Source organism: Ctenopharyngodon idella, chromosome 9 (genome assembly GCF_019924925.1).
Source record: "Ctenopharyngodon idella isolate HZGC_01 chromosome 9, HZGC01, whole genome shotgun sequence".
NCBI lineage: Eukaryota > Metazoa > Chordata > Actinopteri > Cypriniformes > Xenocyprididae > Ctenopharyngodon > Ctenopharyngodon idella.
The window spans coordinates 28,253,896-28,274,699 of NC_067228.1; the positions used below are offsets into that span (position 1 = coordinate 28,253,896).

The 20,804-nt window shown below is 36.4% G+C and overlaps 1 protein-coding gene across 11 annotated transcripts in view; it reads right to left on the minus strand.

Annotated features, from left to right (window-relative positions):
* The window catches only part of dgkh (diacylglycerol kinase, eta), a 97,771-nt gene that overhangs the window by 2,078 nt on the left and 74,889 nt on the right, over positions 1-20,804 (minus strand). For 8 of the 11 annotated variants that reach the window (XM_051904798.1, XM_051904795.1, XM_051904799.1 and 5 more), the window contains 12 exons: positions 19,175-19,292; positions 18,980-19,090; positions 18,781-18,877; positions 17,889-17,996; positions 16,514-16,627; positions 16,290-16,424; positions 13,393-13,659; positions 13,153-13,245; positions 12,550-12,669; positions 11,030-11,135; positions 7,745-7,875; positions 145-3,578 (listed from right to left, as the gene is read on the minus strand). In XM_051904798.1, the coding sequence (XP_051760758.1) occupies positions 3,492-3,578; positions 7,745-7,875; positions 11,030-11,135; positions 12,550-12,669; positions 13,153-13,245; positions 13,393-13,659; positions 16,290-16,424; positions 16,514-16,627; positions 17,889-17,996; positions 18,781-18,877; positions 18,980-19,090; positions 19,175-19,292 (1,487 nt within the window). In that variant the 3' untranslated portion in view covers positions 145-3,491. Of the gene's footprint in view, positions 1-65; positions 3,579-7,744; positions 7,876-11,029; positions 11,136-12,549; positions 12,670-13,152; positions 13,246-13,392; positions 13,660-16,289; positions 16,425-16,513; positions 16,628-17,888; positions 17,997-18,780; positions 18,878-18,979; positions 19,091-19,174; positions 19,293-20,804 lie in introns of those variants that run through there. The other 3 variants (XM_051904804.1, XM_051904797.1, XM_051904794.1) reach the window with 2 other exon arrangements.

The window sequence follows — 20,804 nt, forward strand, 5'->3', positions numbered from 1 at the left end:
CACAATTGACTTTATAACATGCAATTGTGACTTTTACGCAATTCTGACTTAACTCATTGCGAGTTATATCTCGCAATTCTGACTTTATAACATGCAATTGTGACTTTATTTTACGCAATTTTAAGTTTATATCACAATTTTGACTTTATAATTCACAATTGACTTTATAACATGCAATTGTGTCTATTTTACGCAATTCTGACATTATAACTCGCAATTGTGAGTTTTTATCTCGCAATTGTGACTATAACTCACAATTCTGACTTCATAACTCAGAATTGCGTTTATATCTTGCAAATCTGACTTTATAACTCGCAATTGTGAGTTTATATCTTACAATTCTGACTTTATAACATGCAATTGTGACTTTTTTTTATGCAATTCTGACTATAACTCGCAATTGTGTTTATATCTTTCAAATCTGACTTTATAACTTACAATTGTGAGTTTATATCTCGCAAATCTGACTTTATAACATGCAACTGAGACTATTTCACACAATTCTGACTTTATAACACAATTGAGACTTTATATCAAGCAATTCTGACTTTATAACTCGCAATTGCGAGTTTATATCACACAATTGTGAGAAAAAAAGTCAGAATTGTGAGGAAAAAAGTTGCAGTGACCTTTTTTATTTTTTATTCAGTTGCGGAAACAAGCTATAGATACGGGATTAAGGGTGGGTTAAGTGTTAAAGGATGTAATTACAGAAATTAACTACAGCTGTAATTTCATGCAGGTATTTTTTTCAATATAAGCACAATGTAAAACCATGTGTGTACACAATAAGTGCTTTCTATCAAAGGATTAATTTAAATGTTAGTACATAGTCGTTAAAGACACTTAATATAAAGTGGGTACCGGGCCGTCCTAAGCATGCAATCGTACCGGTTACACCGCCCAAAGGATGGCCCTAGTGGGAACAAATTAACTATATAATTATGTATAGTTAGGACAGAAATAAAAATAGGCTTATCAAATTTTAAATGTGAAGAGAAAATGTTTTTCTCAACTTCAATTTTAAGTGTCCAGCATCACGCGCCCAATCAAACTCTACAATATTAAGTTCGTCTGTCGTTTGGTAAGAGCTAGACATATTACGCAGCTGCCAATATGGACAAGGCCAAACTACATTAAATACTGGTTCACTTACAACAAGAATAAACATGGTTTGTGCCGACCACAATGTGTTTTGTGTGGTGAATTATTGGCTGCCGAGAGCATAAAACTCAACTGACATTTAGAAACCAAACGCACAAGCTAAAAAAATCATACTTCTACTGTTTGTGCATATACAAAATTGTCAATATTGTATGCCATTCTTGATAATATGAATGACTTTTAAGGACTTTTTTGCTATTTGTGTACAATAAACTATTCAGCCCTACGTTTGGCGCCATGTTGAATGTAAAATCCTTAAGCAAAACCTGCTAAGAACCAGTAATGTAATCTATTATTGATTAATGAATGCTGTCATGAATTGAGTCTCATTTTTAGTTCAATTTGTTTGATAATAATGACTAAACTCTCACCGAACTCTTCAAATGTGTATTTTCCTTTTTAAAAACATCCTCCTTGGTTTTACCCAACAGACCAAACCCAATCCTCTAGGCCTGTGCTCGTTCTCCATATTTGTTTGAATTCTCACTTCAGGTAAATTGTGGGTAGAACTGCATTTCTTGGTAGGGAACGCCACATCTTTTCCGACACAACTCTCTTTCTCTCTGTATATATATACAGTATCAACTACTACTTTGATGTTATCGAACACCCTCTAGAGGAACATTATAATATAACATAAACTAAAATCCGCTGTTATGAGCCCCATGTGCATTGTTGGTTGGGAAAGCTACGTGTAGCTCGAAATTTTCCATTTAACGGAAAAAATAGAGGCACAACAGTTTTATAGTCGGTGTGAGGAAACATCCAGCCGTCTAGCAAATTATCCTGGAAGCACAGTTAGACAGGATCAACAATTTGCTAATGGAAGATTTATGAATTTTGGAGAGAACATGGCAAAATTTGACCCTAAGTCCACCTTAATCGGAAACCAAAAAAAAGAGGAGTGTGTGAAGTTTATCTTTTTAGTTTTCCATGGAAAAACCTCACATAATAAAGCTTCATAGAGAAGAAATGTATCAAAATAAATACAATATTGCACCTTCCATAGAGTACAACAGCACTTAACGTGTAAAGGCGATTACTTAACATAATAATTCACAAGGGTGTTATGGTGCTCTATACACAAATAAATGTGCCATCTGATAATATCATGTAAGCTTTCTATTATACAAAGGCCTTACTTATAACTGGAGTTAACAGTTTAGACTTTTTAAACGTATATACAGTGCATATATTAACAAACATCTCTTATACCCTGTAATGCCACCAACCAAATGTAGATGATCCTATAGAACTTGCACTGGGTTCCTGAACTCAGCAAATATCAACTATGTTGCAGGTCAACTGCAGTTTCTTATTCAAAACAATAGAAGTCCTATTTCAACTAATGTATAATAATATGTTTTAAGCCACAAACAGATGTCGTGTGGATGTTTTTCTGAACAACTTCAGATTTGAAAATTTTTCAGAATTTAAAAGGGGAATTTAAACTTCTTGGGGACATTGTTTTTGGTACTTGATTCACCAAGATGTCGACTTAGCTAACGTCCTACTGTAAGGTTAAAACATTTCTTACCAATAAAGCTCATCTGACAATAAATATGGCACATGACACTGCTTTTGACACAAGGTTTCCATGCAGACAGATAAATAGAAATAAATCAGCAGTCTACTTGGACCAAAAGGGATGCTTCAGTAGTAACAAACGGCATTATACTAAATTCATATAAAACTTGTTCAAGTGTTAGTTTGTACAATAAAAAACAAGACGCAGATCATGCAGTAAAATAGCTATCCAAATATAGCAAGCATACCATGCATCAGTATGTCACTGTCGAAGGAAACCCCTTTTGACCTTTCCTGGACTGCACCGCCACACTACGATGATTGCCGTTTGATTGCGATACTCCAGCAGTCTTTTTCCCGTCTCCTTAAAATGTAAACAGTGCTGTCAAAAGCAGAATATTGCTGACACATCACATCGCCCTCCTGTTGTTGCCATCTACCGCAAGGCAAAGAGCCAGTGAGCTACTCAGAGGCCGTGCTCCTTTCGGAGAAAACGCTGTTTGGAAGTCCTGTTCTGCTACTTGATTTGGATCTTTTAAAGAGGCCAGAGGTCGCGTGCACTATGAGAATTGCATACCTGATTGTGCCGTTGATGCAATAAGTGAGGAATGGCTTTTCTATGGGTCTAAAAGTCTCGGACACAATCCTTGTCGTTTTGGCACCAGCACTTGCTTCTAAAACAAACATTCCTTGCTTTTCTACAAGCTATTCCTACATGAATCCACGACACTAAAGCGCCTCCCACACTGGAGCTCCGCTTCAACTCCTCTTCGCTCACGAACGGAATGTGTGTTGATGTCTCACAGGTCCACCATCGAACTCTTGGCCAAGTCCTTAGTTCCCTGGAGAATTCTCTTCATATGACCCACCTTCGAGATCCCCAGATCCTAGTGGAATCAGACAAACAGAAGTGCACTCAGAATGACGCATCTAGTGAGCTCACACCTGTAGTTCAGTTCGCTAAATATTGTACATAGAAGAATGAAGATCAAGGGCAAGAAGTTACACACAAATTGTTATATTTTTTTCATTTTCTACAAACAATGCATTTTTGATACTCACAATAACTTTTTGATTCTTTTAGATTTTTTTTGTTTTACTAAATATAACTTTTATTGCACTATAGATATCATAAACCAACTTAGCTGCAGCTTAACCCAAGTTTAAACCAAGTTTAATTGTCAAATTCAGAGTCTAGCACAAGTTCAAAATAATACAATTTTGGTAACACTTTCTTTGTGTCTGTTATACACATTACATGTACTTACTATAGTTATAACAGCAATATTTGCATAATTACAAGCAACTAACCTTAAACAAAAACCCTTACCCTAAAGCTACAGTAAGTAAATGTTAATTAATATTACTACTTATTTGTGTATCTATACTGTAAAAGGAACATCTTAAAATAAAGTGTAAGCAAATTTGGCTTAAGTTCAAAAGTCAAATATAGTTAGAAAAAATAAATAAATAAATAAATATATATATATATATATATATATATATATATTTGCGTCATCTGGTGGACTTTTGACAGCTTCAGGGTTTCTGCGAAAACTTCTGCATCCCTTTTGTATCCCTGTTCACGGATGAGTCCAGTGCATTATGGGTGTTGAAGTTTCCCTACCTTTTGGAACGTCACAGCCCTTTTTCTCTAGACATGTAGCGCCGATCTACTGCATAGACAGTCAAGTTCGAATAAAAGCCCATCTTGCCAATGGTGAATTACCCCTTTAAGTAGAACTATTTTTATTTCATTCAAACTATGTGAACATGGTATGTGGAGTCTTGCATGTGTGTTTTGCAGTTTTAACAATACAATTAATCAGTTAACTGATTGTCAATTTAAAATGATTATAGAAATTCTTTACTCTAGTGTATACCCAAAGTATAATGAACCCATCCAAGAAGTAGGTTTGAGATAAAACACAGAAAAGTGACATCTAGTGGCAGTTAGGCTAATCTAAATGAGGAATCACACAGTTACTGTACAGATACATATTGTTTCTGTTCAAATAAGTGTCTATTTAAGCAATTTGTGTACCTTATTTGCTATTTTTGTAACTATATATCGGCATTATGTCGGATATTTCAGCATCGCCATTACAACGCCAATGGCTTTTTAAGAAACCCAAGTTAACCTTGGGTTAAAACAATGCAGCTGAACTAATGACACAGAAAGTGCTCCATTATGCCACAATACCACTGAATTTGAGCTTGACTGGTTTAAAGTTGAAACACATTTATGTCCTATTAAAGTTTTCAAAATCTGTTTGAGGAAATCCCTTAAAGACAGAATGAGGTTAAACCAGATAAATGGCAGGGACATTTGAAATGGGAGGACATAACAGAGGCGAAAAAATGGCACAGTCCAAGGTTCACTAGTGCTTGTGATAAGTGTGACCAGAACACCTTACACATAAACATTCAGCACTACACAACACTGAGCTGCTCTTATGAACCCGTTGTGTAATTCTTCAACATTGGGAGGTGTGATTCAAGAGGATTTATAATACATTTATTGAATGCATTATGACATATTTATTTCAACAGGTGCACATGAAAGCATCATTGAGTTTCTGGTGAGGATGTTTATTGTGCTCTGTCATTGTTCAATTGTATAATATATTAGACCATTCAATTGACAATCCTAGATAATTTTATTGTATAAAACAACTCCATTAAACAGCCATAACTGAATAAATACTATAAATAAGGCCCCGTTTACATCTCGTATTAGCATCAGCCTCAGGAGATCACTAAAAACAGGTGTAAATGCAGTCTGGTTTGTGATTTGACCACTCAAACCTCATGCAGAAGTAGTCAGAAAAGCCTGTGACAACACTGCATTTGTAGGGTTAATATATATAATTTTATGTTATGTTATATTATATTATAATGCAGTGGTTCTCAGCTGGTTTTACTAGTGTTTTTTCCTCTCTTTAAAAAGTTGATATTTTCCTATTCTAACTATGTATGGTTTTTTATTTGTACTTCAGATCAAACCTGAAGGGGCATTCACACGACACCGTCTTCAACTAAAAACTGAAACTTATTTATTTATATATTATATTTTGGCCATTAATTTAAATAAAAGATTTAAATAAAAACGCAAACTTTGAATAACGTTTCTAAGGGTATGTTTACACGACAAAGATATACTAAAAATGGAAACATTTTATCTTTGCGCTTTTCACATATAGATGACAATGTTTTCAAAACAATCCCCATTCACACGGATCCATGAAAGCGGATGAAAAAATGCTTTTTGCAAAAAAAGTTTTTGAAAACGATACCGCTATCATTATCAAATTGGTGAAAACGGTAATGTCACACGTATTACGTGTTCAGTCTATAGGCGCAAAGTGTTTCTTTACAAAGTGACATCACCAACTACTGGCCTGGCAGCATAATACAGCGTTTTTACACTGTAAAATTTAAGAAACCATTTAAGAAAACTGATTGCCTTAAACCATTTAAGTTTTAAAACCAATAAGTATGAGTACTTTAAACTCATATACATTAAGTTAAATTCACTTATATTTTAGTGTTGGTTTAGTCAATCATTAGAGTAAACTCAGCTTAAAGTTTTTAAGTTTATTCCACTCATTCAGTTTGAATTCAGGTAACAAATCTAACAAAAGGCGGGCGATTTTGGACACGATTTGGTCGTCAAGACAAATTTTGAGAATCCTAAAAGATTCCTATAATCCTAAGCTAGTTTGACATGTTCACCGACCACAGATTAATGACCGTTGCTATCAAATTTTTACCTCATACGAAATTCTGGCAATGTGATTTCAATGTGATTTCTCTTACGACGAACGTCAAATTGTCTTCGTTTTTCAAGACAAGCCGTAATCAAAATTAACGCTAGAGATGTCTTTGTTAGCCATCATTTCAGTCCTGCGTATAATGCAGCTCACAGTCACCAAACGTGTATGGGTTGATGTAAATTTTCATGCGCGCATCGTAAAGTCTGACATAAATGACAGCTGAGATCCAACAGTGTGACATGAGGATCATGTTGGGACAGTCTGACAAGCAACAATCGTAAAGGACTGTTGTAAATTTCACAGTGTAGTCGTTTTTGCAGATCCTTGTGAACAGGGATCATTTTGACAACACTGTCATCTGTACAAAACACATAAAAAACGTACCGTGAGACTGTTTGGGTCACGACTCACCAGCTGAGAACCACTGTCATATTCAGTGATACAAGTTCAGAATAAAATTATCTTTAGTGAATAAATTTGTTGAAATCATGTGAAAGTTCATTTAATGCAATTACTCAACTAAAATAGTGCAGATAGCTTGAAACGTCACTTTTCTGTACTTGTTTTTACTTTATACCGCCTTGTCAACATTAACATTATGATATAGTAAGTGTTGTTCAAAAGTTTGGCTTTTTTTTTTTTAAAGACATTCAGCAAGAATACAAAAACTGATCAAAAGTGAGAGTAAAGACATTTATAATGTTACAAATGCTGTTTTTTTTACTTTCTATGAATCAAAGAATCTTAAAAAAAGTGCATCACTGCTTCTACTAAAATATTAAGCAGCTCAACTGTTTTCAACATTGATCATAATAAACGTTTCTTGAGCAGCAAAGCAAAGATCTTCCCCTTACGATCACTTACGATCGCATCACCCAAGATGGATGTTCATACCAGGTGTAAACAGGGCCTGATTTGCTTAAAGTTGTCACCAAATCACACACACATAAACATTTTCACTGTACTCATGAGCTACACAAACAGAGGCATGTTGGTGTGGAGCTGCCTATTAGCCCCGCTGGTGTCTTTTGAGCCTAGCCGACTTAAAATAACCCTACGTGCGTCAGGCCGGTTAGTTGTGTAAGTAGTTTGAGATCCGAATGACACTTGCACAGAGGAAGCCAAGCAGAGCAGTGCAGCACAAAATAGCAAACAGGGTGACAGGTAAGATGACAGAAAGAGAGAGCGAGAGAGTCAAAGAGCGAGATGGACAGAGAAAGAATGTTTCGGTTGTTCTGAAGGACATCGTGAGGCACAGAAAGGGGTTGTGTGTATACCTTGAGGTCTCTCCTCTCCAGGTGCAGGAGCTCGGAGCCGCGGATGTCGTGACGGATGAAGGTGTCTTTGTACTCCCCCAAGCTGAGCTGCTCCAGCCAGGCGGCCACCTCCTCAGTGCCCCACCTCTGAACTACACAAGTACAGAGCGAGAAGCCCCCTTCAGTGTCCAACCCCCGTACACTCGCAGGACACAAGCAAACAGGGTCAGGCCGAGAGGAGGAACAAGTCAAAAACAACCACAAAAGGAAAAGGGGACCAAAAATCAAACAGGAAAGAGAAGACACAGAGAGAAGTGGCGGCAGCAGCTGGCAAAGAGAGGGTTAAACAGGTTCGGTTTGGTCACTGGCACACCCAGAGGCGTTTCTGGCATGCAGGTTATCACAGTGGCACGTCCACCATTATCCCATTGAGAGCAGACACAGAGACAGGAGAGACAGCAGGAGGAAGAGGGAATGGGAGGCTGAAGCCTGTGCGACCTAACGCTCCTAAAGTCCTGCACTCAGATCATCCGCTGGCAGGACGAAAATACACTGTTGTTGTTGATGGCGTGTTCAATCCCCGTAACAGACATGCACGTCAAAGCCAGGGCGAAACTACGTTCAAATGCATATGAATCTGTTATGACAGTCGCTCTGGCCAACTACTACGCCTGAAAAATGTCAAAGAATATGATGGTTTACAGTTTGTAAACAGGTGGAGAAACTATTTTGATCCCCTTGCAATGCTTTTTTTGGAGAGTATGTACAAAGTATGTACTATCCTCAGATATCAGATTTCAAGAAAGATTAAAGGTGATGTGTGTAATTTTTTGATATGTGTAGACAACTCCAGGAAGAATTAATCACTCAAGGTTAGTGACATCAAATCTGCACTGATAAAATTTAGAGAGTCACAAGCATAAATATCAATTCTGCTTTGTTTCCAAGATTGTAAAATGATCAAGACTTTTGGACAGACAGAAAATCAGATCACAGTCTATGTATTTGAATGTAATCAATGTTGTCATTTTTGTGCCACCACAACTTTGGAAAGGTGGCATATGTTTTTAACACATCATTAAAAAATAAAAAAAATAAATCATGTTTTGCTATCACAACTTTTCACAAATTTGTTGTCAAATCAGCTTAGATTCACAAATTTTTTTGAGTTTCTGTTGAATAAACTAATTTCTTTCTTTGTATCACCTCAAAGTTTAGTTTAAATGAACTCAAAATTTTAAGGCAACCAGGTTAAGCTACCTACTTTAATTTAAACCAACAAACCATTTCTACAGTGTAGAGGGTATGCACGTGACATCACCGTCGGCCGGAGTGACTGCGGTTACGCCCACTGAGTGGCAAAAAAGTGTGGCAGCATTGGCTTTTAGCGTGAATGTAGCGAAAAAACACACAAAACACATCTAGAATAGGAAAGAACTTTGTGACTGACTGTACAAATAGATTTGACAAGAAATCTGAGGTATATTTTTACAGACTGCCAAAAACTACAGAAAATAGAATTCTGCAATTCACAGTAACAACTGGACAATGAAACATGGATTTGCAGTTATCATTTTGTGTCAATATGTTGAATTTTGGGGTAAAATCATACTCTATATATTGTATTGTTATATACTGTATTGACAATTTATCAATTAAATATTTACCATCTTATATTCTGCATAATTGGATGTTTTTAAATAAACACTGAAAAAAACTATACAAGTTTTAGGGCTGGACAATATATATATATATATATATATATATATATATATATAACATTGATATAAGTGATAACCCAGATTTAGACCAACTGATACTATTTATATAAAGCATTCACAGGTAAATTTGCTTTGTCTATGTCCCTGGAGTCGAAATCAGGCACATATAAATGTCTGGAAACACGATTCCAGGCTGCATGTCAGTATCCATGGATCACTGGATTTTTGGTAAGTTGTAAAGAAACTATTGAGTCCAACCTTTAGTTTAAACTGATAATCATTTGTTTTACTCGCGTTTAACTCGCATTTTCGCAGTTTCCCCTATTAAATCCAGTCATGCAGCAGCTCTTTTGCCACTCAGTACGGCTGAGGAGGCGTGTTCCAGCGGGAAAGTAACATCAACACATACCCTCTATTGTTATTGTAATGAATAATAATTAATAGTAATAATGAACAATTATATGATTATTATTAGCAATATACATGAACAATATTTTTTCAAAAACATGCTTTCGGATAATTTCCAATTAAAACAAAGTAAAAAAAAGTGACACTAAAACACTAACAACAACAACAATGATAATACACATTTTTTGGATGCTGAAATTCATTTTCACCAACTATTATGAAATAAAGAAATGAAATATTTTAGATAAATCCACCCCTTTAGGCACATTAAAACTAAATGATCTTGGGCACTTTACGTGTCAGTCACACAGCCAGAATAAGCTGCAGTGTAAACCAAACTTTATGAAGAAAATCAAAAGTCTAGCTACACAAGATTGATTACCTTATGAATAGACATTATGGCACTTTCCAAACATGGCTCTGTTTGTTTGAGTGTCCTAAAATGTCAACTTCTGCCTCAATGGCAAGAGTTTAGGGCCGGACTCTCAGTTTGGCAGGAGTCTGAGCAGAAGTCTGTGCAATTCCATTCAGTGCTACTAGTGACAAAAATTACACACTTCACCTTTAAGCGTTACATGTATGGAACATGTGCAATATGACATATTTAAGTTTTGGATGAGCGGTTTCTTTTGTTCCCCTTCTGTGCGGTACACCTTGGTTTGTGCCTGCTGTTCATGTGTAGACACATGGACTGTTTCTGACTCACAGGACAACACCATGACCAGAGGAGTGCAGGGGTGCTCATGGATGGTTGGGTTGGACTGAGGACCACTGGACATGAACAGAGAGTCCTCTCAGAAGAGGGTGTACATGCTATATGGCGCTCTATATAATCACACAGGCTGTGTGTCTCTGCCTCCATGGGCTTCAGAGAGCTGACATCACTTCCTTTAACAGTTCCCTGTATTGTCAGCAATCATGAACATGAACATTTTTTTCCAAAATCAAATCAAATCAAATAAGTTCTGCTTTTGCATCTCTTTCAATCAAAACAGCAAAATGTAACACTAAAACACTTTTACATGACTATGAATGCAAAAAAGCATGAGGTATCCATGATTTTCTAGTGTCTCATGTGAGGATTTTCAAGTAAATGTGGATGGACACACACGCACGCACGCACACACACACACACACACACACACACACACACACACACACACACACACACTCTTACCTGACTGTGGGCTGGACTTCTTGGGGACTTTCTCTTTCTTGAACTTTGGCACTATGCGAAACATGCCACTCCGACTGTTTCTTTTTCCGTACTCGAGGGAGTGATCCTGTCTCACACAAAATGACCTGTCAGTCTCATAGTCACGGAACTGCAAAACACCTATTCACTTCATATTTGTTAATATACTCCATTATAATATAAGAATGTTTGATTGCTGGATACATGTACACTACTGTTTTTTAATGTTTTTGAACATTATTCTCTTATGCTCACCAAGGCTAAATACAGTAAATCAGTCGCTATTGTAAAATATTATTACAATTTAAAATAACTTTTTTTTCTATTTTAATATATTTTGAAATGTAATTTACTCCTGTGTTGCAAAGCTGAATTGTCAGCATCATTATTCCAGTCTTCAGTGTCACATGATCCTTCAGAAATCATTCTAATATGCTGATTTGCTGCTCAAAAACATTTCTTATATTATCAATGTTGAAAAAAGTTGTGTTGCTTAATATTTTTGTTGAAAGTGTGATACTTTTCAGGATATTTTGGTGAATAGAAAGTTCAAAAGAACAGCATTTATTTAAAATAGAAAACTTTTGTCACATTATAAATGTATTTTGGATCGATTTAATGCATCCTTGCTGAATAAATGTATTAATAAAAAAAAATCAAACTGACCCCTAGCTTTTGTATGGTAGTCTATGTATACATATTTGGGTAGCTGACATTTTGGAAATTAGATATTTTGATATTTTGAAGACAACAAAGTAATATCTTTTTAAAGAATGTTGGAGTTCAAATAACACTGGACTCCACTGAATTTCATTGTATGGGAAAAAAGGCATTTTTCTCTTTTATAGGGCTTTTCACACTGCTTAACCCGGGGTTATCGTCGTTCTAAACACCGCTTTTAACCCCGGGTAAAGGACATTTCACACTTGTAATTTAGAAGCGGGGTTAGCACCGCTTTTTACCCGCATTGTGGTGCCAAACTTGTACAGTGTGGAATGATGCAGTATAAACTCGATAGTACAGTCGGCAATATGATCGCGTGTTGCATTTTTCCAATCAATGATACTGACACCGTAAATAAGCAAATAAGAACGTTAACCCAGGGTTTAGGAATGTACAATGTGAAACATCAGCTTATGAATACCCAGGATTATTTGTTAACCCCGGGTAAATTATGAGCAGCAAGATGAAGCAAGATACCCCGGATTCTGTTTACCTGGGGTTAAGATTGACCCAGGGTTAACTATTTGAAGTGTGAAAAGCCTTTATGTTCCACAGAAGAAAGAAAGACATACAGGTTTGTAACAACATGAGGGTAAATAAATTATGACAAAATGTTCATTTTTGAAAACTATCTCTGTTTAAACTAAACTTCTAAACTAACATGTTTAGAAGCTTGGTTTCCTCTATATAGGCCTATATCTAGGCACACTATATTTAAGGGATATATTCTCCCTGTTGCTCTCAGTTTCAACATGGTATTTTCTGTAGGATGTGCTCACCTCCTCGTCATTGGGCTGTAAGATGTGGTAGAGCCAGGGGATCTCAGCCAGCTTGCCCAGTTCAAGCTCAACGCTCTGTAGGGCATTGGACAGCAGCTCTTCATGCGGAGGGTCCAGTTGCTATAGAGATAAACTCACAGTCAATGCTTATATAGAGCTCTATCAGAGTCTTCACTGCTCAGTGCTCAAAAGTCAAGCTTACACCTCAGTCCACTTAATGGTTTTGTGCTCATCTATCTGTTGGACTAGCATAGTCAAATGCAGCTGCCATATTATTCTAATGAGGGAAAATGTTATTGCATGAAAGCTGCACTTTTATACATTAGGACTCCTTTTAGAGTCAATTATGGTTAATTTAATATAAGCTAAATTATACATACTTGTGCTTTGTATCAGATGCTTTTTCTAAAATTCCTTAAAAATAGATATACGTATATAAAAATAGATGCAAGTCTCCATTTGCTCTGCAGATTATTCTTTTATATGGGAACCTGCTTTGCAGCACCATAAACATTTATGTCTTGGAAAAGGTGAATGAGAATGAGCTTTATATTATATTACATTATAAACATTCAGTCCAGATCATGTTCACAGTGAACTCACCAATGGCACTCGTCCTACTAGCAGAGACTCAGTCTCATTGTGCAGGGCCTTCACGGTGCTCGCCACCTCAATGGCAGTGTTTCTTGTCAGGCTCTGAGGAGAACAGATGGAATGACGAATCAGACATGAGAATACATGAGTAGATTTTTAAAATAGCATGGAGGGCAATCAGCTCATTCATAGAATGATGAAAATCAGTGGCATTGGTGTGAGCAGTCCTTCAGTGCTGGCATCGCTCACCTCGGGGAACTTGGGGTGTGTTTTGTTGATGGCGTGTGAAGAGGCGTTGACGGCGTGGGCAAGCTCCTGCTCGAGGAGTTGGTAGTTTTGGGCAGCCTCACAGATCCTGGTGATGAGATCCTCAGCGGCTCGGGCACACATCTGGATGAGCGCGGACTCCTCCTCTGTGGCCAGATCCACAGAATGCTGAGGATACAAGTGCGGCCTCAGTGGAGGCTTGTCGTATTTCAGTTTATCCTCCCAAGACTTCAATGTGTTTTCAAATGCCTTTATTGAAAACAAATACAGAAGTAATTTAAAGGACAGTGAGTTTATAAATCCAGTGTTTAGAAAGGATACACACAATTTACACAAACAGCCCGTGGTGAAAGATCTGGGCTGGTTACTGAAAAGATGCAGTGATCTTTCAGCTATCATTATTGTGTTCTTAAAACCAAACACTACAGGCAAAACCCTTTATTCAGGCACTCAATTTTGAGATTTTGGACTATTTTGCTTCCATAACATGTCTTATTTCAGACTAGTGGAAAGAACACATCTAAAATACATTTAAGTGTTTATTTTATTACATTCAAGTCATTGATTTCAATTACAATAGAAATCTTTAGTTTTCTCAAAATTTGTTTTTTCTCCTGCATTAAGCCAGAAATCTCCACTACACTAGCCACTACACAACACAAACCAAACTTTACAGATTTATTCCCAGTGTTGAGGAAAGTTACTTTTAAAAGTAATGCATCACAATATTGCGTTACTCCCTAAAAAAGTAACTAATTGTGTTAGTTACTTTTAAAAGAAAGTAATGCATTACATTACTTTTGAGTTACTTTTTTCTATTGCTTGTTTGTATTTTAATAACAAAAAAGCAATAGTTCTATTCTTGGCCATTTGTAAAGGACCTTTCACATCAAAAGTGAAATTAAAAGTCTGAAGGAAATGCAAATTCACGCCTGTACAGTAGAGGGCGCAGCTCAAACACACCTTTCAGCTTTGCAGCCATTTTTGATTGCAGAAGAATAGGACGCAGGAGAAGAATGTTCAACACTCTTACTTCAGCAATATATACAAAAAAATAAAACACAAATGTGAGGTTTTATCTAAAGTGATTTTTGCTTATTAGTATGACTAAATTGGATCATCGAAGGTCAGCAGCAGGGCTTGACATTAACTTTTGTGCTCACTAGTCACTGTGGCTAGTGGTTTTCCAAAGTTACTAGCCACTCAGTATTTTCACTGGCCACAATTTTGACATCAATACCATGGGGAAAAACTGCCATATGTACATTTTTAATATAATCTCATAATTTGGCAGCAGGTATATTAGTCTGCTGTCACTTTAAGACCTGACACACGGATCCATTATACTGTTAAACGTGTTTTCTTTCTCAACTGTTTGCGTTCACTTAAAACATAACTGACTGTGTTTACGTGAATACTCGCTAAGACTGGCATTTTGACATTATTTTATGTGTATTTGCAATAAGTGAAAAATAGTGAAAAAAAACTCAGTTTAGTACTGAGAGGCACCTTTATGTGCATGCACTTTGGGTGTGAGCACAAAATCTGCGGGAATGAGTAAAATTATGCGCAATACACACAATCCCACTGCGAAATTCAAGCCCTGTAACACCAACAATATTCATCCGGAGCAAATGAAATGAGTTAGTGAGGGGAGGCGGATTTGTGTGTCAGCTCGCTGTCAGAGAGATGAGAGAGCAAGAAAGCAAAGATATTTTCAGATATTTTAGTATTGATATGTATCGAAAAATCAATATTTTTGACAACACTACATTGCACTTAGTTAAAAGATAAATTGCACTTTTTAAAAGACTACAATTGAAAAATGTATATATTATGCATAAAATTCAACCCAACAAAGTGGCTAGTAGAAGTGACTGTGTTACACGCCACTGCTGAAATCCACCCGCATTTGGCGGGTGTCAATGTCAAGCCCTGGTCAGCAGCCAATACATTGCTTAATAAAGTGAGATTAAATACATAAAGTGTATTCGTGTAATTTAACATATTTAATTATTGCAGTTTTGCATAATATTCTGAGTTTGCATTTCACTCTTTTAATTTATTTTGAGGAATAGTAAATGCGTAAATGCATGTAAATGAGTAAATGCATGCTCACATTTAGTCTAGAACTACAATAACCATAATGTTTTTTTACACAGCGCACACGACACCTCTATCTGACTTTTTGTGATAATTTGTTGAGCCTTATACTTCTCCGACACCAGAAGCTATCGTATATCTTCAGGAGACTTGGAATATCGCACACAAGTCTTATTGACAGTATTTATGATAATTCTATGGTGCTTTTTGTAACTTGTTGTCAGTATAAACCACAATCAACTTTCCTTTGAAAGTTTATGGAAAACAAAACATTCTGCCTAACATCTCCTTTTGTCTTTCATAGAACAGAGAGAGAGAAAAAAAAACAACATCCGTGTGATATACACTAATGTCCAAAGTTTGGGGTCAGTAAGAAAATGAATTTTTTATTAAGCAAGGATGCATTAAATTTATCAACAGTGACAGTAAAGACATTTATAATGTTACAGAAGATTTCTATTTCAAATAAATGCTGTTCTTTCTATTCATCAAAAAACCCTGAAAAAATATATTACGGTTTCCGTTTTTTTAAAATAATTATTTAAATTGTAATAGTATTTCACAGTATTGTTTTTTGATCAAATAAATGCAGGCTTAGTGAGTATAAAAAACTTCTTTCAAAAACAATAAAAATCGTACCAACCCCAAACGTCTGAAAGTTAATGATTAATGATGCCATTCTGAATGAATTATTCCTTTAACTGTTCTGATCCACTGTTGGTAATATTGTGGAAATAATATATCAAAAATCACGATTCTTCTCCAGAAACACTCACCCGGTCTCTTGTCAGCATCTGAGCCCGGTTCTTATGCTGAATCTTGATGACTCCAGGAGGCTGAATCCAAGCCTCTCCATCCACCTGGACAGGCACTCCTTCATCTCCCAGAATGGTGATCTTCACCGTGCGACACTGGGAGGGTTGAGATGAGTTACACATCTCTATCACCATTATTCACATACTTTACAGATCTGTGTCAATTGTGTGTGAGGTGTGTTTACCTGTGCAATACGGTGATGCTGCAGCTTGATCACCCTTGAGACAGCCATCTGCATACTACCGAACACAGCGACCACTTCCAAAATTTTATCATCAAATGAAGGGGCACAAAATATCTGCATGAAAAGAGAGAGAAAAAACAAAACATGAAAATAGTTTACTACCACTAGGGGGCTCCGTACAGGCTCACACTCAAGATCCACATCCAGAAAAAAAATATCTTAAAAAAACCTACTAACCATATAAAGCCTACTGTATTATATTTGATATGCAAATTTCTAAGGCCTCTAAATGATCAACATGATCAAGAAAAAACTACTACAATTTACTACATGCCTTCTGTCCTCTGATTAACAGTTCATAGTTTTTTGGCAAGTAAAAGACATTTTGGTATAATTGTAAATCTGTCCCCCTTCAGGCCATGGTACACATGTGTTTTTGTTGTGAAATCTTTGCTGATTTTTATAAAGTAAATGTAAGAATAACATTTGTATTTTTAGTAATATTTCAAAATGAAAATACTGGGCTGAAGCAACCCCCCCACCCCCCACAATATAAACCACAGAGCTTTGATCATAAAACTAAACATTTAAATATTAACTTACTAAAACATATTATTGGGAGATATAGAGTGACAACTGATATTTTTAAGCATTGTAAGTAGTCTGATATGCTGTTAAAAAGATCTCATCGATTTACATTACATCAGAATTTCATCTTTTTGTCCATATAAATATCAGCAACTGCACCAAAATGCATATTTTTTGGAACAAAATAGGTATGAGCTCCATATTTTCACCATATCAAACTATATGAACCATAAAAGCCTGATGTGTCAAATATACTTTTTTTTTTTTTTTGATTTTACCTAAATATTCAATAAACTTCAATTGGAAAAAAAAAATGATTTTTCAGACTATCATCAGGCTTTACAGGGTTAAATAATCTTCCCTCTTTGAAAACACTTAGTGGACTTGAGAATAACATTTTTGAACTGGGTCCTTCAATGTCCTGTCCAAGATTACAGGCACTCTGCCCTTCTGTAACTAGCAGAAGCACACAAACCGCGTCCGGAGGTAACCTCATCCTGAACGAGGCAATGTGAGCTAAAACAAACCAGCTGCCAAGAGGCCACTTGTTGCGAACAAAGACCCGTGTCACCCCAGGTTGAAAAGGTTTTGTCCAGAGCCAGCTGCACGTTAGACAACACGACTCAACACAGGGCAAACTCATCCTCTTAATTAAACAACTCCAGATCATTTCCTCTCTACATGGTGTCATATTTCAACTCAAACAGGGTCGAGCAACTCAGAGTCAGGATGGGAAATGCTGTTTGAAGAGAAAAAAAAACTCATGACCTCTAGCATCATCACTTACGTCATCCTCTTTGGTGCCGCCCCAGAAGTTGGTTCCCCCAGCATAGCTGGGGATGTTCAGCACAGCGATTCCCTGGAGACTGGGGAGTGGGATGTACTGCCCGTCACACTGCAGAATCAATCACACAACCATGAGGAGCACTGAACATGAAACTGGGACAGTGGTCGACGGCCAGTGCAACCGTTTGACCCCAAGAGCTTCAAATTCTGCTTGAGAAGAGGTTCAGTTCCAGCAGCTGTTGTCTTTAAATCAGTACATAATCATTTGGCGATTGTTCAGCCTTGACAACATTTGACACTTTCCACAAATACGGTACTGGTGTCCCATTACTTTTTTAAAGCACAAATCAAGGCACAAATTCTGTGTTTTTCATAATGAGAACTACAACAGTAGATCAGTGATTCTGCAGGGCCCACTAGGGGGCCTCAGCAAACTTACAAAGGAGGCCTCAAGATGATTTGAAATAATTTAAAACATTAAAATAAGCTAAAACAAATACAAAATATGATATTTCTTATTTTAATTCACTACCTCAACAACAGCTTTTTTTTTTTTTAAATTTATTAGAAGAACCAGGGTTTACATGGTCTTGGAAAAACCTGGATATATGCGGTAGCCTAATATTAAAATGGGATTTCTAGACCTGGAAATATACATTAATAAAATCCCCATGGGAACATTTTACTATTTATGCCAAGCTCTAAAATCTTTTATCAGGTGACAAAAAAATTCTTCCTTATCTTAAAATAATCTGCCCTTCGAATATTACTAAAGACAATGAGAAGCCTTCTCTTGAAACGAGAACATTTAATATATTGTGATATTTAAGAAGTTATTTTTTAAAGTTACTTGAATTTATTCTATATATATTTCATTCTTTCATTCAGCTCACCTCCAGCTGAACTTTCTGCTCCAAGTTTTTGTAGGTCCGCTGCAGAAGCTCTTTCGTCCCCAGAACTCCGTACCACATCATGTTTTTAGTACGACTTCTGGATAGTCAAGAGAAATGCTAGTCAACCATTGAGTCTATGTCAATGGTGTTTTGGTAAATACAGTACATGAAAGAAGACTGTGCTAAAATCTTGAACTACCTGCATTTCTCTGGGTGCTCCTCACGTTTGTTGTTGAATTCCAGTGAGATCTTTGCATCTAGGCCAATCCCAAAGTAATTATTCATCACACACTTCTCCAAATAGCCCTCTCTGTAAGAGAAATAACTCATGTAAGCTTTGTGTATAAGATTTTAAGATAAACTTTAACAAGAATAAGAAGAGTGAAGCTCTTACAATGAGTCCAGGTCAGGATCTATGAAGGGAGTGGCACCAAATGGATCTATGTTGGCAAGCAGCATCTTACTGATAATGGAGCTTCCAGCGATGGAGGCAGCAAGACCAGCCCGCAGACCTAAAGACCAACCCAAGGATGAATGTGAGATTTCAGTATTCTCAAACAAGCATCAGCAAACCATAATGAAAATGATATTTCACTCAACAACGAAAATTCTGTCATTGTTTACTCACCCTCATGATGTTTTAACCTCTTATAACTTTATTTTGTTAGTGAAACACAAAAGAAGATTTTTGGCACAATGTCGATGCAATGCAAAAAGGTGCAAGAAGCTGCAGAAAAAACCTGAAAGCAGCGCTTGAAATAGGCTAACTTCTGTCAACATAACCAACGTGACCACCTGCTTGCACAGGGAACGTGCCTTGCAACCATGGAGACATTTGTGAGAGATGATATTTACTTTGGTGCAGATCCTGAATCGTATCTATTTGAACCGGAATACACTGAAGATGAGCTTTTGGAACGTGAAAGCCTATTTTCAGGCGCTGTGTAATATCATTGCGCCTGCTGCACCCATGGTACAGGCAGCAAAGTTCCTTGATTATTACGCTGGAATGAGAGTATAGTTCCTAGCAATATCAGCGTAGAAAATCACAACTTTTCATTTTCCGTCGGTCTTAGTACATGATGTAACTACAGAAGAGTCAAGTTTTAAATATCGAAAATATCGAAACTCTTTGATCATTTTTGAGCGAGATGCTAACGGTCTAATCAGATTCAATGAACTATGCTAAGCTCCAGCTAAAAGTGCTACCGCCAGACCCGGAGATCAGCTGAATGGATTCGAAAACAGTAAAACTCAACTGTTTAACTCTAGGGCAGTTGGAAAATGAGCCTATTTTCAAAAATAGTGGCGAGTTCCTTTAAAATTATATACTCAAGTGCAAACTGAATGTATTGATTTTGTACACATTAATTGCAATTAAATGAAGATGAATTATAGTTTAAATTAAACGCAATTAGCTGAACTTTAGGCTGCTTTTTGACCCACTTAAGTAGGACTTAAGTACATCTTTATGTAATTTCATAATTACTTCTATTGTCTTTGAAATATGGTTAAAGTATACAGCATTTATGGTGGACTAAAATATACATTAGTGTCATTTCTGTTGTAATTTGTATGTCATGTATTTAAATATATTTGTAATTGTACATGTATATATAAAATATGTAAACTTTAAATGTAATATCAAATAACACTACAATTAAAATGATAAACGAGTAATTTACATGTGCTTTAATGTTAGCCAACACAACAAAATAAGTGTACTTCTTTAAAGCACAACAAAAGATTATATAATGATTTAAAATGTACTTTAAAGTGAAACTTTTAAATTGACATTGCAAAGTGTACTTTTTGAAAGTGTGCTTAAGCATGTTTAAGAAACAGTCTAGAAAGTGTTCTCTTTAAATACATTTAAAGTCACAATATGCAATTTTCACTCATTTGGTAATATGTAGAGGTTGCGTATTCAAAACAAAGGCATAGCTTAGTGATGCCATAAATGAGCATGGAATCATGGGAGTTGTGGTTTTCACCTTCACAGTCGATGGAAAGGAATCCGACAG